Source organism: Bactrocera oleae, chromosome 4, assembly GCF_042242935.1.
Source record: "Bactrocera oleae isolate idBacOlea1 chromosome 4, idBacOlea1, whole genome shotgun sequence".
In the NCBI taxonomy this organism is placed as follows: domain Eukaryota; kingdom Metazoa; phylum Arthropoda; class Insecta; order Diptera; family Tephritidae; genus Bactrocera; species Bactrocera oleae.
Window position 1 is genome coordinate 49,021,712 of NC_091538.1, and position 25,807 is coordinate 49,047,518.

Sequence of the window (25,807 nt, forward strand, 5' to 3'; positions counted from 1 at the left end):
AGAGGCATATAAATTCTCTCTTTTTCGGTGTCTGATTGTAGGGTAGTACTTACTCTTGCTAGTTCATCTGTTTCACAGTTGCCAGGAATATCACTGTTGCCGGTTTATCGTCAGATAGGATGTTAGATTCACTAAGAAATCGTAAAAGACTTTAATGGTTTCAACGTCGCTTGACTATCTATATATATAAAGATATATCTTGTGGTTAGCACGCTCTTTGTCAGAGTAAGAAGGCTTTCTTTAATTGCTATGATCTACTCTTGTGTGGTCTACCAGTCGGAATGCGATTCCAATATCTAATTTGACGTTCTCATAAATAATATGACATAGGCGACAATTCTGACTTACCTGTATGTGTGTGAGTCGTTCTAAATCTGTTACCAACTACTTATATTCGAGTACAAACATACACTTATATATTCCTAAATATCTACAAAACATGATTGAACTTATAATTAGTTAAAAATGAAAAATATTTTCAAATATCATAGTTGACATCGGTTAATCGTATTTTCAAGGCTGCTGCTAATTTAAATTATATTGTTGCAATAATAGAAAACCAGACGATGTAATCGAGATTCTGTTGACCAGGAAAGAAGTTTGAGCAGGACGGAACCCTAATAAAAGGCTGTTAGGCGTGTAAGGGAAATGCAAATTGATGAGATGTCTGGTGAAGTTTTACACAAAGCTTCCAGAATAAAATTTTGTGAAAGTTGCTTTAATATCTAATAATTCGGGGATAATTCGACTTAATGTATACAATGTCTGGTTTAGACTCTTAGGATATCTATTGAAAGAAAAAGCAGATTAAGCCGTAAATTGTCTGTATAATTTATGAATTAATTTTAAGTAATCCTTGAAGTTATATTTCGAACAAGTTTCTGCAGTGGTCATTCTTGTGACAGAAATTCGCTTTACTCTTAATAGTAAGCACTCTGGTCTCTTGTTTTAACCCGACATGATCATTCAGTCAAGTATCTTATACTTGTTTACTTGCCAGTAGCGTTGGATGCTTCTCTTTGCTTTGCGATTTAATAATATTGATGTAGTTTAAACTTATTTAAAGTAACCCGAGTAGTTTGCTTTGTTTATAGTGGCAATTTTTCAACATCAAGCAGCTGGTACAATAGAGCTATTGAATATTGCGCCGAGGAGATGGAAGGTTTAGTGAGAAAGGGTTGAAATATTTTCTCTAGACATAGTTGGGGTATATGAGAAACGGTCGTAAATCGGCAGAGGTTCTTGAAACAAAATAAAATCTTTTACTTACATGTCACTTCCGAAAATTCTTTTAAAATACATACTTCTTTATATAAGTGAAAACAAACTGCAATATTCGAAGGAATATCCTATTTATGATTAAATTTCGTGAAACATTTTATTTTCGTGTTTTGTATTAAAGTATAAAATATTAATTTATATAGTAATAAGTACGTTTGTTATTGCATTTTGTGGTTAGCATATTAACGCTGCAGTGAACTTGGAATGTGTGAGGCCGCGTGTTCCTCGTTTTATTTCGAATGCACCTTTTATTTGGTTCGCTTCACCCCAGTAACAGTCACTTCAAATTGTTTGTTAACCTCATATGAAGTTGGGTAGTAAGAGTTATTTTCCTCTTCCAATTCGCTAAAAAATGGTAAATAGATAAAAGAAATAAAAAGAAGTTAGATCTAGTAGTAGCTGATAATAAAGTTGTTATATTTTTTAAAAACTGCTATACTCAGAAAACAGCTAAAATTATCAAGTATAGGAAAAATTAACATTGTTTTGCTTACATTATTTAAATTTCTAAAATAATTCTTATACCCACCCTGTATTTGGATATCTGTGTCGAATTCATCAAAGCCGATTACACATAGACTGTAGCCGTATTTTTGCAATACTAATCGGGTACCAGTATGAATGGCATTATAGAAGGCACTATTTGGTCCTACGGAGATAATGAAGTGGTACTGAAAATGACATAAGAAAGGGATAAATAAAATTAAATAACTACAATGTATATTTACATAAATGTACATATCCATACTTATTTCTACTAAGATACAAGTATATACTGCATCATATTTATTATAAAATATAAGTCGAAAACACACCAAGTGACAAATTTACTAAACATTTATACCACATGTGTTAAAGTTTAAAGAAATTCTTCTCTTTTTAAATTACTTTTTTCTATTTGGCAGAACGTACTCGTCACTCAAATTAAAATAATTTTAACCACACAGTTGTCATTAGTAAGTCTCCTTTACCTATAATGACAACCACGCGTGCGCTTTCGGTACAAATAACTGCGTTTACGCCTCCATTCTTGTTTTTGTTCTTTTTACTACTATTCTAAATTACAAAGTCATTACATGGTTTCCTTTATTATGCAAACACAAAGACCCTCATACGCATAAACAAACGCAGATTTTTTCTATATGGATACAACTTATCTACTTAAGTCACTCATACGCACCATCACAACAACAACCAACAAGTAAGGACAGCTAAATTTAGATATAACCCAACATTTTACACTCTTGCAATTTGTGATATATAATATATTTAGAATTTGACAAGATTTGTATTGAAATATGTTGCGTAAGAATTAAACAATAAAATTTTTCACTTACCACCAGATCAACCGTTTCATAAGTTTTTGACCTTAAACTACAGTATATCGATTATTAAACTTAATTTTACTAAAATATCTTACCATTGACTGATATATACGCTAAAACTCTAACACGTAGTCTGAAATTCTTTTATTTGGTAGTATTAATCCCGATCAATTTATATGGGGACTTGATAAGTTATTATCTGATTTCGAACATTTTTTGACGTGATGTAATTTAAAATTTTGTTATAAGGAAAGTAGTCGTGGTTGTATTTTGTTATGATGATATTCACCAAATTGGTTGAGTAGTTTCTGATATATCGGATTTCACCATCGTCCAATTTTCATACTACTACTACGGCCACTATGAACCATGTTGTTTGTTAAATTTAATTCCTTTGTCCTATCTGACCTATCAGATGGATTTATATCTTAATTAACATTGTGCGCATGGCGAAACCAGTCATTTTCTACACTACGAAACTCCAAATTATGCCAAGAACTACTTGCACAATACGTTTGTCGGTTGTACGGAGAGACGGACGGAACAGACAGTCACCTGGATTTCAACTAAAATAATATAATATAATAATAATATATATATAGATTAGATTTGTGAATTTTTGCACGTTGCTATTTCCGGTACATATAATACTTGTAGGACTATATATATGAAATACATGTATTTACCTAGGAATGAGCTGGAGTTTGACTGATATACATAATTTTTATACTTTAATGCTTACAAGCATAGTACTTTTACTTTCACAAAATTGTAGCAATGCGTTAACTAATGGATTTGGAAGATTACGGATTTAATCTTTAATCATCATCACTTAAAAAAGAGATTTGACTATTAATGTCTTTTATCTACCTTAAACTTAAGCAAAAACATTTAATCCTGGTGAATTGTTGGTAAAATGTATATTAGGCACATTTTGTTGTAAAATGTTGTAAGAGCTCTAGCTACCATGCTATTATTGATCAGTTAACGGGTAATTAATTTATTAATTTAAGGTTTACTGCCAAATATTAAAACTCATTACAAATATTCATCACAAATTTTCTTGCACATATACGTAATTATGTTTAATAATTTAAAATTTGTAATTATGTGCGGTTACCAACATACATGTACACAGTCAGGCACTCTTGTCCATGACTCAAACTCACGCATGGCGATTAGCTCTTATAAAGCAATATTACGTGATCGTTTCCCAGAGCAATTCATTTATATGATTCCCGACTGTGTAGACGCGGAAATGCTACAAATTACCAAACTACAGCTATAACGAGAATAATAATAGAGAAGAAGAAGAGCAATTCAGAGCAGTGCTTACGAAGAAGCAATGGCACTGACAATGACCACAGACATTAAAATATTTCCTTAAAAGTTAAACGTATTTACAAGTTATACAGAAAATGCACTGAGGCTTAGTAATATAGTAACTAAGCATTCCATTTCCTAAGATTTACAAGGCACTTGTATGAATGCTCAATACATTCAATGCGTAATTTATTTACACATAACTTTTATAGAAATTTTTTATAAAAAATAAACAATCATAGGATATTCTTTGCAGAGCGGAAAACTTTGTATTCGAATATCATTTTTTCTAAATTGTAGGTTTATTTCTTTTGAAGGTAAAGCATTTATTGCAAAAGGTAAAAAATTCCACATATGGAAAGTAAAATGATTTAGGCAAAAACTGAAACTTCAGGGTGTGCATGTAAAAAATATAGGTAAACTTGGGAAAGCACGGACACCCTAATGTAGTATTTACGAGTATATATGCAATTATATTTTTTTTGATTTTGCTTCTGATAGTTGTATGACAATACATTGCTCGACTAGTTGACACCGATTATCGTACTCACTGGAATTTGTTGACATTACTTATAGGATTGTTGTCTTTGTTAGATATCATTATCAAAATCGATTTGAAAAGAGCCACAAAAACAGAAGAAAAAAATTCGAAATTTCGTGAAGATATTTTGAGAATAAAAAAGGTTTTCCATGAAAGCACTTGATATTGATCGTTTAATTTATCTATATCCACCATTGGTCTGATCTGATATCGGCGGTGATACCGTAATTGAGCAGCTTCTTGGATAGAAAAGGAAGTGTACTAAATTTGGGTTTGCTTCCCCAAATGCTGAGAAACTTTTTTGTGTGCATACAAACAGACGGACATGAGTAATTTGGCTCAGCTGGTAACTCTGATCATATAACATATTAATTTAATAGATTCTCCGACGTTTCTTTCTGTTTGCAAACTTCATGGCAAACTCAGTCTACTTTTTTCATGGTGTAAAATCCCCAACTTTAATAAAATTCTCAACAAATGAAAAAATAATTTCAGTTTTCAGATAACAAAGCTCATGTGTCTGTATGTTTGTTTGTATATAATATCAATAGGCATTTCAGTTATACTCGTATGAGATTCTGTATAAATCAAGAAAGGACGCACTAAAACTGAAAATAGTGCTTTCTGGCAGGAAGCAAATTTCATAAAATTTATTCAATTATGGTTTAAAACTAGAAGCAAAAGCCAGTCAAAATATAATATATATTCGCATACATACATACATGTATAGACAGTAACTAAGGTTTGAAATCACTCTATTTCAGCGATTTATTTTAATTACAGAAATTTTCATATTTTAATATTTTTTTCTGCGCCGTCGTTCATTGACTTCACACCTCAAAGCTCGTAAGCCACTCGTCAATATGAATGTCAGCAAAAATATATATTTCATATTTGGCTGAATTTTGCTTAAATATTTTATATAGTTTCAATTTTTATGTGTAATCCTTGATGTCCCGTCATGACTTGCCGGCTTGCTTTTTATTATTTGCTGTTGGTGTTAACGATATATCATATCGAAAGCGCTGACTTTTTTCTGCTTGTCCAGTCGTATATTTCATAAGCATTTTTTTATGTTGGAACTCACTTTCACAATTTCATTTCTTGTTAATGCTCTTTTTGTTAAGTGCGCCTCATGTGATGGTTGAAACTAATGCTTGCCGGCTTATGTAATAGCTGCCTTTAGTTTTGTCCCACACTGTTATAAGTACGTATAAGCTCCCAGGGACTTTGAAAATTTGTAAAAAGGTTAGATTTCATCTTGCGGTCTGAATAGGCGTTGCTGCTTCGATGCTTTGTCTTCATGGTGTTAGGGTTAATTAGTGAGTTGCACAGTATCAGCCTAATTGCAGGCCTGCATATACGTACAATATAAATATAGACGATAGTCACTCATACGCAACGTCAACCTGAATGTAAACGCAACTACGGCCAACAAAATAGTTACTCGAACTTAATACCATTTGTAAAGGGCGACAAGAGACTTTACACTAGCAATAAGAATAGCAGCTTTGAAAAAAACAACAACAATCAAAGTACGGTGTTTTTGAGAATTTAAGTTTTCGCTAATTACGCTCATTCGCATTGTGGTGACGACCAGGGTGACGAAAAACGGAAGGTAATCAGGTCAGCTGCCGCGAAAAATGTCTGTGGAGAAATATTTTTGCTTAGCATAGATTGTTTAGGATGTATGTTGGTAATATTCTTTGTTACTGCTTTTGATATGTGACAATGGCAGCATAGTCTTCCATTCTTCTTAAGCTTAACGTGGGTATAACATTTATTATTATATTTATGTATTATGTATAACGCTTGCACTTGTACTAGGTATTTACCATATATATATATATATTTATTATATACAATGAAATGTCACTTTCATACTTTAATGCTTAGGAGCAGACTACTTTTAGTTATGTTAAGCTGTATTTCAGTTGTCACGCAATTCACTTATGTGGGTATGAGAGCGTAATAATAGTGTAAAATTTCTGCATGGGAATTGTCAAATGCAGCTTTTTTGACTGCCACAGCATAATTTAGTACTTTAGATGACATACATTACTTATTACATATTTTAGTTCAGGTTTAATGCAAATAAAGTTATTGCAGTTTGTTGTGATCTATAAACCTACACGAATGGTTGCGGTAAGGTTTGTAAACCCGTTTCCTTAATGTAGAAACTTAACTTATGTTGTACATATGTGGTGATATTTTCCGACAACGGAAACGTCTGTATATAGTATGAGATTGGTTGCCTTTGCTAAAATAAACTCGGTAGCGGTAAACTAATTTTAAAATATATACGGGCATATTATTGAAATATAATTATTACTTTTTAGTTTTTTGAATTTTGAACACATGCTTATGTTTAAAAATATATTTTTATTTATTTATAATTTATTTTACTTATTACATATTCATGATCCTATCTTTTAAGTTGAATCAAACTGAACACAGTGTGCTAAATTATACTGAAATCGGTTAGTAGTTTAGCCGGGAGAAAGTGTGAAACATATTTTATATACAAATATATATATTATATACATATAATATTTGACTGTAGCCAACTTCCATTAAATATTTCATCTAAGAATAACCGAGTTATGTTTAATGTACGAATTTAGGGATTGTTCAAATATGGATGAAGGTAGTAGAGATCCAGTAGGGTTCGACATATATGCTTCAAGCTGTTCGTTAAAAATAATAATCTCAAATAGACTAAAATTTCAGTGCGCTGTCGCATTAGATGCTTTGCAAAGCATCAACGCGCTGTTGTAATCATTGCGCAAACACGTACTCGTATACATATATCAAGACACATACAAAATGGTAAACATATATAAATTGCCGATTGTGCAGATACGGTAACATGCCACCAAAATACAGCAATAACCGCAATAGTACCAACAACAAGAACAGCTGTAAGTAGCGATAACACAGAAACAGAACAGAAGACTAACGCACGGGCCATTAAATTTGAAATGCGGCGGCAGTGGCCTGATAGTGGTTATGACTAACTGGTAGCATTGTTAACTGCCTGTCGGCCACAGGTAGTCGAAGTAGCGGAAATTCCAGACCCCAGCAGCCTCGTTGGTTATTGGAAACATTATCTGCATGAATAAACGAATGTAAATTTGTGTATCACCATAGTTTTGCCACAATGCATATATACATATAAATTGGTTTTTGTTTTTGCTTCTGAAATTGTCAACACCTCGTGCGACTAAAAGCCGCAGTTTTATAATCTCTAAAATTTATTTGAAATTGTTTAGAGAATTATTTTTGTTGCTGTTGTATATCGTTATCAAAGTGGAATTTGCTTAGCTGCCTTCCACATTTCATAAACTTTTTGAGGGCAAATAAAAAAGAAGAAATCTATAAAACTCCATTGAATACCAGAAAATTTTTCTGCACATTTCTTTTTGCTGCCAATAACGTTTTGCAAACACACGCACTCAGATTTTTTCCTAACACATCGAAGTAACGCACACGAACGCAAAGGCCTACATTCGTGCTATTATAATACAGTATTACTAAATGATTGTAAATGATCAACGTGACGAGATGAGTCGATTTATGCATGTCCGTTTGTCTGTCCGTCCGCCCGACTGTCTGTCTGTCAGTCCGTCTGTCTGTCTGTATGGTATATATGCGAGCTAATTTCTCAGTTTTTGTGATATTGATCTGAAATTTTCCACACATCATCTTCTCCATAAGAAGCTACTCATTGCGAATACGCACCAATACCGTACATTGTATTTGTGAAGGTTATGGACCCCAGTTGATGTTGGGAACTTTGTAGCGAAAATATCGCACAATCTGTGAGATATATTGCAAAAATTCGGAGCGAATTCTTTTATGATGATAGTATGCCTGTATGCCAAATCAACAATTCCTTTAGTCACCATACCCCAAATAAAAAGATTTTCGAATTTCCCTTTATACCGCAAAGTTGACTTTGCTCCTATCGTATTTTATAATTATTTTAATCAAATTTTCGCTGACCAGAAATAAAATATAGGTATAAAACTAATTTAGTCGATGAGCTATAATATACGTTAATAAGACAAACATTTTTTGCAATCCATTCACGATTTCAACGAAAAATTAATGAAGAATTTTTCGTGACGTTTTTAAAATAAAGGTTTGCTAACACCTGAAGGTTATTCCCGGCTTTGAACTTGGTGGGTTGCAAGAGTATAAAACGTTCGGTTACACCCGAACTTATTTCTTCCTTACTTGTTGGTATTTCATTTTATTCTTTCTGTTTCAACCACAGAGTGCACCATAAAGTGATTTCTTATCATTTAGTCCCCACTATAAAGCTCTTAAGATAATCGCTAGCATTATCTGAACACAAATTTTATGTTGAATTTGTTGCTTTAATATTTCACAGAGTTGAATTTGTTTTTATGTTATTCTTGATGTTCGTAACTACTTACTGCTAATGCGTTGATTATGTCTTGCTTGCTTAGTCGGACATTCGTAAAAATATATCACTCCTTTGTTCATTGTTATTGCTCATCTTGTCATGGACATTTCGTTGATTCATGAATTTTTGTCTCTCAGACAATTCGTTCATAAATCGGTTGCAACTAACGCCTGTCATATTATTTATTAGGTCGTTTTGTTTTTGTTGCCTACTTTATTATGAAAAGTAGAAATAATTTGCCGAAGGCATTGTACAAATCATCGATCATCAGTTCCTATATATCCCACTGGAGCATAGGGCGTCATCGTTGTGGGTAACTTAAAGGTGAATGCATTTTTTGTGTATTTCGATGATTATTGTGATTTGTTATTGTGGTTCCTCATATAAATTTCGTGTTATTGCAACATGAATTTTGCACTTCCAAATCGATTGTACAGGCTGCCAGAGCAGTGGGATTTCTATATACACGGTTGCTCCTTGGCGGCTTTCCAATTGTGACATTTTGAGAATTGATATCAGCTCTTATTCGAGGTGGTAGATTTCGGCGATAATATTAATCTTTGATGGCTCGCTAGAGGAATCATAGGCACACAGGATTAATGAAGAAGTCAGTGCAACCCAAAAACTATTTTAATCTCTACCGCCTTAGACGCTGAATGCTGCCCGAAACTGCTTATTGGTTATTTGCAGCTAACTCCTATATCTAAAGCTTTTTCGCTATCCGCACCCGGCCGGTTGTCTACAGTTGTAAATATTTATTGACGACCCATTTACACATATCTAATAAAAAATATTTTTTATATTTCACAGTATCGCAGTAAGCACCACTGATACTTCTTAAGTTAATCAAATCTCACGAGTAAAGTCGATTTTGTGATAATCTTTCGGCCATTTGTGTTTTTATTTCAAATCTCTCGATAAACAGCGTCCAATTTGGAATAATTCGATCCGAACAATTTGAAATTTTCACACGACCTTTTAAGATGTATTGTATGTGTATAGTAATGATTAAAAAAATACGATTTTTGATAATAATTTTTAGTATTTTAAGCCGTTCTGAAGAGCAAATTTTTTTACAATATTTTAGTATTTTTTGGAAAACCGCCATTTGGTCAAAAAGTAAAGTTTCGACTAGTTCTGTGATCATTGCTTCTATTCTTGTAGGTCCTTGTAGAGATTGCCTACGAGAGTAAGAGAATCCATTATTTTTTCGAAATTAATCACCGATTATTATAGTATATTAAATTCTTATTCTAAGTAAGTGCAGAGTATTTTCAATAAGATAGTAAATAAAGTGGTTTTTTAAAAAACAAAAAAAAACAATATTCCTTACATGCAAATGGATAATCCCTGAAACTAAAGCTGCCTAAGTTAGTTCATACAATTTGAGATTCTGCTTCTGCCCATCAGTAAGAAAAAGGTGAAACAAGAATAATTTCCACGTATTCTCTAATCCTTTAAATTTTTCAGAACCGATACGTGTTATGTTTTTTGCATTTTTTAATAGTTCCGGAAACTAATTTCAGATGTTATGATCAAGACCACATGCAATGATATCCAAATCCCGATAAATGTATTAATTTTCGAAATTTAAAGTCCTCCATAATCCTCCATAAGTGAATAAATTTAAAAAGCAGTTTTATACTAATACAGAGACACATTTGTGCTCATATAAACCCCAAAGTGTCCAGTCTCCATAATAGGATTATTAACTTTACAAATACCGCAGACACTTTCAAACAACAGCGAACAAACCAAATGAAAGCCAAAAAATATTCGAAAGCACAAAAAGCGATAAAGAACGAAAGATAATTGAATCGACGAATGAAGAAATAAGCAAATGAAAAAGTGGCTATAAAGTAGGAATATTGCAACGACTGCCGACGGCTGTAATAAAAGTAAGGTCAACGATGTCCGCTTGTAGGCTTTCATTCATTCACATCACTTCAGAAAATCCCTCAAGAGATCAGAGTGATAAATTCTTAACCGAAATTTATATTAGCGAAACATGCATACATACGCTTATAAAAAGATATTTTGCCACATTGTTGTTGGTTCATAACCACTTTTTGTTGTGCGAATGCATTGCTGGCGACTCGCAACGCATCTTCTGGATGCGCAGAGACGGTTGTGGCCGTAAAAGTGGTTTCAACGGTTAAGAGTATTATTGTGTTAATGGTTGTTTTATGTCATCGAGTTTGTGGTCAATGATTTCTAATAATTTTCTCGTTAGTTGAAGTTTATAATCACGTCAAATAAAAAGTTTTCCATACAAGGACTTGAGTTTGATCGATCAGTTCGTAGGGCAGATATATTCTATAGTTGTCCAATATCATTGGTTTCGACAACTGAGCAGCTTCTTGGTGAGAAATGAACTTGTGCCGAATTTCAGATTGATATCTCAAAAACTGAGAGACAAGTTCGCGTATATACAGATACACAGATCTGGGTGGAAAACTTATGGGGCATATACCCATCATATATTCAGGGTATAAATAGCTTTTTGTCAAAGACTGAATGATCGTCAGTAATTGTTGAAAAATAATTGGTATTTTTGGCGGATTGGTCGCCGCATGTTACATTGTGAGAATGAGCGATTCATTTAGTTTTAGTAGTTTATTAAGTTTCATTTGATTCTTTCACTTTTCAAAATATAAACCGAGGGACATAAATAGTTTTCGAATTAGTAGACTCAAGGGCTTAAAGCAGATTTTTTACTTAAAATTTCGGTAAAACTATTTGATTTATTTTCCTGATAATAGCCCTCCTTAAAACGGAATACTTCTCCTGGTCCCCATATATCTAATATAAGAAATTCAAACTTTCGCTTGATTTTATACCGTTCATATGTACGATGTCTTGGCAAAATTTTGTGAAGGTATAATACTGAATACCCCACAATCTAATTCCGAAAATGTGCGAAATTGGTGTGAATAATACAATGATGTCTGGTTATCTGGTTAAATATCTCCTCATATACCCATTGTGGTAAATTGAACACCTGTTTTGTTAATATCACATACTTACGATCAAATTTGACCCGGGCTAGACGTGTGCGCTAAAAACCGAATCGATAGTTTTTTTTGCGATGGGTTCATCCAATTCTATAAACGACGATAGCATCGAAAAGGAAACAATGTTTGAAAATTGTCGTCTTAGCATCAGAGAGATAGTAGAGCATCTCTACATCTTTTAGGGATCGGCTCTATCATTTCGGTTAATGTTTTGGATATGAAAGGAGATACTTGACACAGCTGATAACCCTATGAATATGACTTCGAAACTGTCCAACAATCTACCGAATTTCTTCCAAAAATTTGCGAAAATCGAAAATACCAAAATTCGCTGAAGGCAGTGAAGGCCATCACAGTCGAAGCTTATAACAATTGGCTAAAAAATTGGATAAAGCGTAAGTTTAGGCTCAGGATTCTAATTTGAAGACGAAAATAAAATCATCGAAGTTAATTAGGTTGATTTTACCATTAATATCTTTGTTTAATTTTTTTATAATTTATATTTTACTAGTATGACTTAATTCTGCAATTATTAATTTGCATTATTTGTTGTAATATTGTTTAGGCTTTTATATTATTATGGTTTTACAGTCTTACTTAAATAATCTTAATTCGTTAATTTATTTTTTTGTTTTACGAAGACATAGGGAGAAACACAAATTGTATAAAAAAATAACAAACAAAAATTTTAATTATATTTGTTTTTGCTATGTATATATTATTTTAGCTCATTCACTTGGCTATGTATTAGCACATTTACTTTGGTCAGGAAAAAAAATTTACTTGTAAAAGATTATAATATAATCGTCCGTCTAGAAACAGTTCCGCAAAATCAAAATACTTTCCGGACTAACAAAAATATGTGACTGTCCAAGAGGAAGTCAAAGCGACACCTCGGACGCCACAAAGTTCGTGAGAAAACTGAAAGTATATTTTATGATAAGTGAAAAGCGAGTGAATGATAAAAGTAAAAGCAAAAGCAACAATTTCTTTCAGCTGTCATTTGGGTGGAATACCTAAGCGCCGTTAAACCAACTGCGGCCGTGTGCCATTATTTTGTGCGTATTTGTGTATGGGTGTGTGTGTGTGGGTGGTTGCTGGTAATTACCATGTGGTCGACCATAATGACATGCGTGCAAACTAATAAATTGCAGAAGACCGAACGCAAAGTAATAGAATAAACAAAATTAGAAAAAAGTTACACACAAAGTACTTTCGAGTATCTATAAGCTAGTAATATCATTAGTATTGCTTAAAAAGTTGTAGGAATTGTAGGGCTTGCAGATTGGTATAACTTCTCATCGCAATTCTCTGTATACCTGAGCCTTGGTTCAAGAAAAAAGAAAAATATTAACCTCGGTTGCCTTAAACAACAACCTGCACCAAATTTCGTGAAAATATGTCGTCAAATCCAAGTCATTTCCATACAAGTACTTGATTCCGATTCAATGCCATGAGCAGGTTCTGGGCGAGAAACAGACAGACAGTATATGCATTTCCTTATGGGTGTTACACGTGGTAAACTTTATATACCTTCTACATTTGACGGTAATTTTAGCAATTATCTCCTGCATTAATAATGTGACTTTATTATAGCATGTGGTACACTAGCTTCTAGTCTTCAGGAATTATTTATTATCATTTTCGAAAGATGTTCAACAGAGCAAATTTTAAAAAGAAGCCACTCTTAACTAATTTATAAAGCAAAAACTAGTATTGGAATACGATGAGAGTATTTGTGTGATGACAGCGTGTCCTTGTGCCAAAAATGGGTATAATCGGGTCAGTACTTTCCTGAAATTCAGAAAGAATCACTTTCTAATAAAAGTGTATATTCTTGCCTGTGGTTGTATATAATTAGTGCAATACTTCCTACATTTAATTAAAATACATACGAAAATCTCGCATATCACTTTACCTTGCGAGAGTATAGAATGTTCAGTTACACCCGAACTTAGCCCCTCATTACCTGTTTTTTTAATTTTATTTTTCTCATATTTGTTTGCGTGCAAAATGTCTGCCACGCGTACCTGAAGCAATTCTGAAGAAGTTACGCTTATAATGTTCGTTAAGGAGGCGTAAGGACACTAAGGAAAGTAGCGTAGTAGTCTTATTATTTTTAATTTTTATCTCTTCTGTTTTCAATGTCACCGCAAACAGTATAATGACCTTCGAATGCGTGTCTTTAGCCATCTAATTCGACCGTGAATAAAGAAGTGTATCTCATTGAATTATATGCAATCTTCGTTCAATGTCTTTTAGATAGTTTTAATTACTTTCTTTTAATAAAATAAATTAACTATTTTATGCAACTTAGTTGCTCGCACGCTCTCTTTACATCAGCGTAATGTCATTTGCAATTAAGTTCACCACCTGGTTAGTAGGGCCACATGGTTGGAAGTTCCTTTCGGAAGATGTTTTTTTCATAGTTCCTTTAGTTTCACTATATACGTTTCAGCTTTATAATGGTGACCCAACAGAGTTACTAATTCTTGAGAGAGGTCGCGCAAAAAGTAAAGTAATACATCTACAGTAGGATGTTTAAAACATATTTTCTGAGGCCAGTCAAAAATAGAAGATGCATGAAGAATATGTTATTTAGAAGAAGAATAAGAAGTATATTCGATTCCATCCAAAATTATTCCTTCTGTAGTCTACGCTCATAAGGTGCGATATAAAGTATTGTTCAGTAAGTGCTTCATTGCTATAAAAAAAGTACTGATTTAACTTTTTGTTATAGCAATGAAGCATGTGTAAGATATCCACGATGCTTAAGCCCTTCTGTTAGCCTATTAGGCATGATATTAACTAGTTTTCGGTTTGCGCTGTCGTAATATTATCCTATACGTCATTTATTGCACACTTTAATATTTCCTTGTTCTTGATTATATGGTTTCTAATTTTTATTTCCAAGCAAACCCAGATGTTCTATGTTCCGCACTGAATACTTAGGTATTGTGTTAACAATTAACTTTGATTTGCGCACAAGTTTTGGCGTGAAGTCTCACATTTCGGCGTGAAGTCTCACATTGTATTCGACGCCACTAAAGCCGTGCAAAACTCATCAGTGTATATTAAACAAATGAAAGATTTCCATATCTTCAGTGCTACCGTCATCTGTGCAGTGCTGCTACTTAATCGGGAATGCATAGAATAAAGCCTTCGCCTTCGCCTTCGCCCTCGCTTAAAGCCAGTGCTAATGAGCGAACTCGTATTTATTAATGTTTTCATCCATTGGTTATTGGCCTTGTTAATATTTACTCTTATGTTCTTCGTTTAATTGAAATACGATTAGCGGTGTAATTGACCTCCGGACAATAGTTTGCCACTGCTGCGCTTAATACGGATATAAATAGGTGTGTGTGTATTAAGCGCAATCAAGTGTCAGCTGGTAATTGTCAATACAATTGACACACCCTCTCTTCTATTCATAACATGAATGATAATTTATAACTTCTCCACTTATTTATAGCTATCATGGAATAATATTTGGCTTGCCAGGCAATAAGTGTTGACAATAATTTTAATGAAATTGTTAGTCGAACACCGTAGATCAATGACAAGAAATAACAAATGACAGCTTCTAAATGAACATTAAATTTTTCTGAGAAATGTTAATTAACTTGAAGAGTATTTCGGACTTATGTCTTCAGGCTGCTGTTGCAATGGCGAACGAATTTGTCAAGAGACACGTACTTTTGTTGTTGCGTTGAATGTGTGCTATCGAAAATTCCTTCCAGTGTAATTAACGGACACGCGTAATAACAATTTAACTAACTTTGTTTAAGTTGTCGCATAGCATTGGGCAGAGGAATGATTGGCACATATGGTAAACCATTTAATTAGTTTATTTATTAATATATGCACTTTAAGATGTTAATTGGCCGATTGATCATGATAGACAGGAATTTTGAACTTATTATATTTTATATTTTATTTCACTATTCTTCTTTTTCATGGTCTTTACTCTTCTTAATAAACCCGTCTGGTCTAAGATGATGTTAAGTCCCCAATTACCCACCAGCAGTGACTTTTATATCCTGAACAGAGTATGTTACGAAGTGTATTGGATCCAGAGAGACATACATAAAAAGATTTTTTTTGGTTCTTGAAAGATAACGGTTTGTCATTATGTTTTAAAAATGATTTCGGGAAAGTGGCTGCCGTATGTCAGCAAAAACGCGTGAAATATTCTCTTCCAAAGCCTTGATCGTCTTGTCTTATCTACGTAGACAAGCGATTCTACTTAGCCCTATAAAAAGTAGTCCAGTAGGCTATACACAGAGCCACGATGCGAGATAATGCGATTATCAAAAGTTTCCTTCAATAAGTTTATTGTTTCGTTGGCTGTGTGGCATGTAGCTTCGCCTTGTTGGAACCATAGTTGTCCACATCAACACCATCCAATTCGTTTGCGAAAAAGTCTTTATTAATGGCTCTATAGCGTTTCTTACCGACTGTAACACTATGGCAGGCTTCATTATTGGGGAAATATGGACTAATGATGCATAGAGCACACCAAACAGTAATATTTGCGGATGTAAGGGCATGTCAACAATGGGTTTGGTATTATCATCAATTCAAATGCGACAACTTATTCGGGTCTTCTTCAATACTTTGCTTCATAGCAGCATTAATGCCTCCGGTTCGCACTGTATGGCATTTTTGAGGATGCAACCGAACAATTATTTTGGTAATAATGGTCACCAGTCATTGAGTTTGATGGGGAGGAGCAGCAAGTCGTTGGATTTCGGTCCAATCTGCTCATTAGGAAGATTGTTTTACTACCAGATCTTCAGGTTGCAAAGTCCAACTTTATAAAATTCATTTTCATGTAACTTCCCAAAACAACTATAAAAGGGCTGCCACCCAAGAACAAATATTTTTCAGAAGCTTAAAAGGTGCAAAATGTATTTGCGTAAAAATCGTGGCGCATAAACATAATCATACTCGTACGTGTGTGCAAACGATGTGCAATTGAGCTGTTGAAACTGTGTCGAAAGTTAACTCAGTGTGACAGAGGCGACCTGTAGAGTAGCGACGTCTATTAAAATGCTAAAAACGCAGAGAAATACTGTTGCGAAAAAGGCAGCCATGAGTGTTTGTAAGGAAGTCTGGAAGCGTGTGCTCCTAAGAATTTGCTAAGTAAAATTTGAGTGGTGCAATGTAAACAACACACAAACATTGATGAGGACCAGCAGTTATACGTTGCGACAATTATGGTTTTAAACCAAGTATTTAATAGCGTCACATAGTCTGAGTTGCTGGCGCTTGCAGTTGTCGTCTGACTGCTCCAGCGGCTGCCCGCTGAAATGTCTTTATTTTTTCTTTGCTTTGGCAGCATTCTCACTATTTGACCTCAAATTGCAAACTGTTTGCTTTTAAGTTTGGTGTTCGTCAGTTATGTGCATATTCATGCTTGTCTTTATGTATTTATTTATGTATGTCGCTTAGAATAATGTTTTTCTGTTCGTTTTCGTTTTTCAACTCTGTCCGCAATGGTGTGCAAATGCCTGAAATACTTGAAATAACTGTGGGTTGCATCGAAGCCCTTTTGTAATTCAATGCGCTTTTCATTCTGCAGAATATTTCGAAGACAACACTTTGGTGTCCTTTCTCGCTCTATTTCTGTTTCCATTATTGCCGTTAAAGATGACAACTATATGTATTTTATATGAATTTTAATGTATTTGATATTTACTTCAAATGTTTTTGAATTTAATTAAAAACTTAAATAAATTAAAATTGTTAGATTAAGTTTTCCATTTCTATTACACAGTGCTTCCGCTTATTTGTGAATGTCATATGATGCTAAGGTCTTGAAGTTGTGATTTTTAAATAAATATATGGACATATATGAACACAAATATATATGTGCTTTCTCATATCCTGTGCGCTCAAATATAAATATATATGGACCGATGGAATCTGCTTTGCAAAATATAAAATTCAATTTTCGAAACCGTAAGCACAAAGCTTTGAGAAAGAAAGCAATCGAATTATGAAATGTGCAAAGGAAAAGTTATTTATTATATTTCTGTTAAACTGTAAAAATGTCTTGTGTAATGAACCTTATATTTAAGTATTTTTAAATTTCGTGCTTTACGAATATGGCCAAGGACTCAAATCTCACATAAATTTTGTTTCCTTTCTAATCTCTTGTGAGGACTTTTCCTAACGAAACATCAAGTGTCTCTGCAACATAACTTTCCACTGCAAAAGCAATTGATTATGATGAAATAACACACTGCCACTAAGCGAATAAAAGTAAATCGAAAAAAGTGGTAATAAATTGGCACAGCAACGTGCGCTTGGAGATAAAATGATCTACAACAACATTCATAGCGAATTGCAATTGAATACTTTTTTATGCAAGTGCATTTTGTGGTTTTCCATTGGACATACTTGCGTATTTATGTATATGAATATACAGTATGTATATATCAAATTGAAAGTTTTTTCTAAAAAAATCTAGTATTGCAAATCATCATTATCATTATCAGGTCAAATATTCAGAAGCAGGAAATCAAAATGTGAACTTAAATAAATTAAAATGCTTATCTCTCCTTTTTAATTTAAGTTGATATTTCAGTGATAAATATAATATAATCACTCTCAATTTGACATCCTTTAATTTAGCATGGATTAAGTATGTATTTTATTACCTTTTTTTGTTGCCCTCTATATCTGTATAAAAGAGTGTTTGAACAAAGTCCATTAGGACACACACAGTCCATAGTCATATGAATTTATAAAATTGAATATATCAGAAATCATTCTTAAGGTCGCAAAAATATAGTGTAATTGAAGTGAAAAAATATTATAACATTTAATGACCTTAAACTACTAATTAAAATTAAAATTATTTAAAGGGAATATACATATGCCCAGACTCCTACATATTTGCATGTATATAAAAATAATCATGCATTTCCTTTCAAAATACAACAGTTATCCTGGAGTAGATTTCCAGACAAATAACTATACGAGTATTAGTAGGTAGACTGACAGAAGAATATGGCTGAACGAGAAAATATTAAAGCTGACAGCTCTGGAAGCAGCAAAGGTGGTAGAGATAGAGTAGGAAAGAACACCAAAGAATGGTCTATAAAAATTTTTCGAGCATGAGAAATGGCACTTCAAAGTAATCAACATTAAATCTAAGTATTTGAAGCATTTGCAACATTCCTGAAAACTAAAAAACACAGTGATCCGATTACGCCCATCTGCAATACCGACTTCTCTTGGGTGCCAATGAATATATGTAGCAATTTCATCAAAATATCTCAATTTATACTCAAGTTATCGCCTGCACAAGAAAAAGTTGCAAACATACAAAATACAGATGAAGGTAATAAAAGCAATATAATAAGACCAAAAAGCAAACCGTTGTCGCAGTCAAGTAAACTTAAAACTAAAGACACTTCTCACTAACATTGGAACATTTAGAAGAAAGGAGACGATAATTTAGACTACGTGAAGCTATGAAATGCGTTATTTAAAGCCGTAATTGCCACACGTCTTAAAGAAAATCTTTATAATAAAATAGTTTTATTGGTGAACATTTATTGATATCTTTTATGATAAAATTTCAAAATTCTATTAGTTTTTAGTTGATTAGACACAGTTTTGTATAGAAAAAGTAGCCACGTTCACTAAATTTCAGAGACCGTTATCATTATAATTTTTATTTCGAAAATCACGTGATAATGAATATATATTGAGTTTTACGATTTTTACGATATTGACTTGCAACACAATTATTATTATTTTGTTTTTGATGGTTGTCTGTACTTGTTTAAGTTCTATTATCGTTTTTATATCGAAGTGATTTTCGTATGGATAAATATATATCTCAAAGAAAATTAAATAAAAAGCAATCATAAGCTTAGTTAGGCTTTTAAATTTATACTGCGCTTAATAAACATTTTCTCGAGGGTGTGTTGGATTGATGGTCAATTACTTGTTTACGTGTGGCCTTGTGCCATATATTATATTTCATCAATTCGAAGTTTGTAAATCTGAATAGTTGATTATCTTGCTTTCTATTTCCAATAAAATAAATACCACTGTTAATATCTACATTTTTCGCGGCATAAAAACCACAATTGTATTTACTACTTATCACCCAAAACTGAACAAAGAAGTCAAGTGCTGAAAATAATTACATCAAAAAGGAAATGAAAACTTGTAGCAATAGCATTATAGGAGCACTTAAGAAAAACTTGAATATTGAGAGGGGCAACAAAAATTGGGGAGTCTTCCACTCAGTAAGCTTCGCGCATTTATGATTTTGAAGATGAGTGAAAAAAGTTCTTAAATGTGGGAGAATAGAAGAATAGAAAGAAATTGCAAACAGCGCTAAAAACAACAAAGCGGTATATTAAATATCAAATTCCGTTTGAAAAAGATCACTGTTTTTGACAAAATGGACGACTGCACTTGCAGCTTATGTTTACTCTTGCGTTTTAGGTATTTAGCTGCCTTGGAATGGTGCGCCCATATCGTGCTTGTGCTACTTTTGCTGAATCTATGAGTATTGTGCAATATTCTGAATGAAATTTCCAGCCAATTGCTTTGGTGATATTATAATAGTTGGCCGCTGGTGGTTTTTATATGGTTGCAGCCACTTGGTTGATTGAAATTTAATTTTTGGTGGATGACAATAATAAAAGTTGTATCAATGTGTATTGTGTAGGAGCGTAAGCCTACTTAATTAAACTTTAAATATCTTTGAGTGTTGTCCAGAGTCAAGATTTTGGACGCAGTCAAGGTTAGAAACACTATTTTGGCAAACAGCCGCTTGACTTTACCTTGTGCTGTTTAAGAAGAAATTTATCTCTTTTTTGTTTCATGTATGGTAAACGAATTCCATCTTCTCTACATCTTTTCAGAATTTAGGCAAACTAGAGTTTTGAGTTTATCAACAACAGCAATTTATTTTCCTTGGCAACCTTTGCCTGAAGGCTTTGGTTAGCTAAGTAGCGCCTACTTGCACGCAAGCATGTCTCATATACTCAAGTTTCTAGTGTCAACACATGTTAGTTAAATTAGGAATATATGTATTTGAAATAACTTCGTACTTATATATTTAAATTTTTTCATATATATATTCACCATATATATTCTTTCTTAACAATCCAGTTCTTTCTTCCAATCTATACATTTACGGAGGAGGTTCATGGAAAATTTACAGAAATATGAGAATTCAACTTGGCAATATGTATGGAAAGTCAAAATACAGACGTACATATATACTTCTTAAATTGAAATAGGTCAAAGTGAGTAAATGTCTTTTAATTTTTTCATTAATTGTAGCATTTGCAGTTTTTTCTTAGTTAATTTAAAATTACGACTCATTTCCAAAACCACGAGTTGTTGGTGCAGCAGAGATTTTTAGTTTTATTATTATTTTTATTCGTAGTCATATTGAAAAGAGGTAGTCACTATTGACCAAACTTAACTCATTGAATTCATTAGATTTTTTTTTGTATTTTAGTTGGATTGTGGGTTTGCGATACAATAATTACTTTTTTTATGATTGTTTGTACTATTTTAAATGTTATTACCTCTTGTATATCGGAAGGAAATCTTACCTGTGTCTCTCTCTTTGAAACCCCATTCAAAAAATGTTCAAAGCAAAGAAATAACGTTAACCACAATTGCACCGAAGCTATAATATCCCTCATAAATAAAAATTTCCATACAAAAATTTGATTTTAATGGGTCAGTTTGTTTAGCAATTATATGCTATAATAGTTCGATCTAATTTGTTTTGAGATTGTACTATTACTTTGAAAAATATTCCATGCCAAATTTCGTGGGGATATCTTGTTAAATAGAAGAGTTTTTATATATAAGGACTTGAATTTGATCAGTCAGTTTGACATCATCGTAGGCAAAACCAAAGTCATGTTCAAAATTTCAGTCGCTTACATGTGGCATAGAGTGGCCATTAAAACATAAATGTCAAAGGTTTATGGTCAAAAGATACAGAATTGCAGAACGGAGGTGATGAAATATTTACTCCGGAACCAGATAATAACAACATTAAGAGACTACCCAAACAATACACAAAAGAAACAATCAAATTTAAAATACTTCTTTTCTCACAATTACTTTCCAATAAGGCAACGTCAATCATTGTCGAGGTTCTGCAATAATGCCACGGTATTATACGCACACATATAATAATGTTTAAAAAGCAATTATAAACTTTAAGGATGTTGGCAAGAAAGGAAATCAAAAATTAAAAAAATGCGGCCAGATGTGCCACTTTTTCTTTGTGAATAAATAGCAACGCTTCAATAGCATATATAAAATATATAATATTTATGTTATTGAAGCATTGCTGCTTTTTACTTTTTATAGAAAAATGGCAAAACTTTATATACAGGTTGGTTGAAAAGTTTCTACGCTCGAAATGAAAAAAATATTGTTTTGGTACTAAATATCCTCCAATAATTTTATGCCATCCCTGTAATGACTTTTCGAAAATAACCGTCTACGGCTGTAATAGCTTCTTCATTCGATGAAAAACATTTTCGACAAAAAAAATTGTTTCAGGTTTTTAAAGAGCTCTTTTCTCACAAACTTTTTCATCCGGCTGATCCAAAAGGCTGGAATAATATTCAGAGTTCATTGTTTCACCTTTCTGCAGATAATTAATCAACAAAGTTCTGTTTGCATCCCAAAAAACTGATGCCATAACTTTCTTTGCTGATTGCTGCTTTGGAGCTGAACAAACAGTTTCAGTCCAGCCGGTTTTATTCTACTTAAAACGCTCCATTAAGTTTTTGTTGTATTGTTAACGTGTGCGGCACTAAAGTTCCAAACAGATTTTTCATATGTAATTTTGCAAAATATGAAGTACTCCTTTGTCTGAGATGTCCATGGCAACAGCAATTTCACGCTTAGTCACACTTGGATCTTCACTAACGATATTATGAACTTTTGTTCATGAATTTTCTTTGCTTTTAAATATTTCAAAACAAAGAATCTAATCACTGTGAGATATTAAATTGTTTCCAAATTAAAACATTACTCTGGCACGTCAACTTCAAGCTTCTTAACAAAGAATAAACTGACAGAATAACTTATAATTTTGCATGTGTTCTGAAGACAGAGGAGCCAACTTGAGCTAGTAGTGCTATTTCTTGGTGAGGCCAACCAACTTATCAACCAACCTGTATGAACACACATGTACATACTTTTATAAATGAGTCTATGATGTTGAAATTTTCAACAGATATATTATATATGGCATATCTTTACTCGAACTGAATGTATAGCTGCCCCAACAACAACTACACCAATACGCGTTTTCTTCTTAGGCATTTAAAAGCAAAGTGACATTAAAAAGTTCTTACCTGTGACATCCGTTTGCCACTCTCCAACTCTAGATAATCCTCTTCTCCGCTGTCATCCTCCACGCCACTACTGAACGCACTAGTGTCATTGCGACCACTCCCACTTCCCTTTCCACCACCGGCACTAGCCGAAACGCCAGCGATCTCCGGCTCAGCACAGGATTTTCTCCTAGCCGCGCGCAAGCAACGTCGACGTCGTTCCACCTCATCCACCAAACCAATAGCGTCCTCCTCATCGCTTATCTCCATTGAAATGCGGCGCGGTACGTCCGCTATTATTTCGCCAACATGATTGGCGATTAGACGTTTACGAGCAGTTTTCGCTTTCGCCCCCTTATACACGAATATGTGAGTGTCCTTGTCCACGGCAGCGGTGAGCGGCATACAAGGTGAAAGTGGCGAAAAGAGACTGGTGCCATCTTCATCGATCGTCGCCGTCACATGAGCGACGTGATGTTGGCTGCTGTTGTGTGGCGGCAGTCTGTGCAATGCCGCTGAAGCCGCGTGTGTGTGGAATGGCGGCGGACTGGCTGTGGAAGCGGCGCTGGTACTGGCGCTTGGCAAATTAGCGGCAGCGGCCTGGCTACTGCTGAGATGGTGTGATTCGTAGTATGGTGTTGTTGTTGTTGTTGTATGTGGATAAGACGTATATGCGCCAGATGGTAATGTTGAGCTCGCTGATGAGTGCAATGGCAGCACATTGTGGCGAGCAGTCGAACGATATGGCATTGAGCGGCCGACGCTGTTTTTGGAATGGAATGTAAGAGTGTGTGAAAATTTGATGATACTGAGAAATTTTTTGTAATAGTAATGTATTGTAGTTTAATTTTTAAATTTTAATATCAAATGTCGTAAGGTATACTATAAGCACGTGCAACCAGTATCCGAAAAGTATACCTTTTTATATAATTGTTCATAGGTGTACCCTTGACTTAATTTCTTTTAGCGTTTTTTTTTGTCGCAAATATTTTGTTGCCTAACTTAAATGATATATAACTAGTAAACACATTTATTTCCAACAAACATATATATATATATTTCAGACAGAGAAAATATATAAATTTAACAATGAACTGAAGGAAAAATATGGATATTTTATATTCTCAGTTAGAGTATTATTTTTTTATAACTTAATTAGATGCTTTGTGGTATGCTTCATTGCAGGAAATATAGATGTTCACAGTTAATATGGTAAGAATACTTCACTGCCCTATATATACATATTATTACCATTAGTGTGACTTACTTGTAACCATATTTCGGTGATTCACTTTCATTGCGACGTCTCGAGGCGGACATCTTCATATTCGCCCGTTCTCCACGGCTTGCGGCCATCATATATGTCCACATGATGATGAATCATGGCATTCGGAAACGTGCCAATGGAGTTCCACCTTTTTATTTGCTTGTAAATTAGATAGCTTTAATGTGAACTAGTATATTATATTTTTAATCCTTTTGTTCTTTTGTGAGCTTTGGCCGAAATAGAAGCCGTGTCCAATTTGTTATGCCGCACTAATCCGTAAAATGTCAAATGGATGGATAAACTACGGCATCACACTTCTGTCACCGAATCATACACTCAAAAAAGCATAGAAACTCAGTTGAAGGTTCAGCTAATATCAAATATAGTGTAGATAAGGGATTTTTCTGCTGCGCACGCACGTCACAATGTCTGGTAAAGCCGTAATTATATGTTGAGTTATTTTTTATACACAATTTTTTTACAAATTCTTCACGATCGTATTTGGCACAGTTCTCCTAACGCATCACACTTATACCACTATTTATTTCAAACTGTTTTCAAAACCACTACCCGATTATATACACAACATTCTGTTAAAGCTATGTGTGGTTTACCAGCGTTTAGCACTTTTTTGCTTTTGTGAATTATTTGTTAGCTTTGGCTATTTGCATATGCGCATTTTCCGTTATCTATTTTTAGGCGCTGATATTCCAATACATTGACTCATTTAACATTCATTTCCCCATTGAAGCATGTCAATTACCTTAATAGCACTGAAAATAAATTGCAAGAAAACACGTTGTTATTACATACAGATACATATATACTTAAAAGCTAAAGCATTTGCAGTTAGTAGATACAGACTATAATATATAAATATATACTAAAAATTAACTGTGGTGCATTGAATTTGTTAGCAAACTAATTATGCCCAATGTCATGGTTTTATCCCCCTATTACAATTTACTGTTTTAGAGTGAATGATAGCATGATAACAAGCAACATGATTATCAAAAACTACGCAAATAAGCAACACAAGGTTTACCAAAACCTGAGAAAACACAATAACTTGTATTAGAAGTATTAAAAAAGATTCATACATTGATTATAAAGGTATTTTTGTGTCTTAAGTTTTCTATATCTATATCTAATAATTTAGTCTTTTTGCAGAAATCAAATTTATTTACATGACATTATATCTTTAAAATGTTTTCCAAACACTGGAATTTGCTTGGATTAACTTGTTTAAAACTAATAAAAACATAGCAGGAAAACT

At 33.4% G+C, this 25,807-nt stretch overlaps 1 protein-coding gene across 1 annotated transcript; it reads right to left on the reverse strand.

Moving 5' to 3' along the window:
- Positions 1–1,394: 1,394 nt before the first annotated feature.
- Positions 1,395–25,300, reverse strand: LOC138855680 (uncharacterized). The gene is made up of 4 exons (XM_070108146.1): positions 24,532–25,300; positions 23,286–24,027; positions 1,811–1,930; positions 1,395–1,626 (listed from the first exon to the last, which is right to left on the reverse strand). Exons 1-3 carry the CDS (start codon positions 24,633–24,635, stop codon positions 1,883–1,885), a joined length of 894 nt encoding a protein of 297 aa, XP_069964247.1. The 5' UTR covers positions 24,636–25,300; the 3' UTR covers positions 1,395–1,626; positions 1,811–1,882.
- Between the last annotated feature and the right edge of the window lie 507 nt (positions 25,301–25,807).

Bases quoted from the DNA above. Each gene is read 5' to 3' on its own strand.
- LOC138855680 (XM_070108146.1), bottom strand. From the start codon at position 24,635: ATGTGGACATATATGATGGCCGCAAGCCGTGGAGAACGGGCGAATATG. The intron at 24,028-24,531 runs GTAAGTCACACT...TTCCAAAAACAG, and splicing joins TCACCGAAATATGGTTACAA to CGTCGGCCGCTCAATGCCAT. The intron at 1,931-23,285 runs GTAAGAACTTTT...TTATCTCCGTAG, and splicing joins GTGGCAAACGGATGTCACAG to GACCAAATAGTGCCTTCTAT.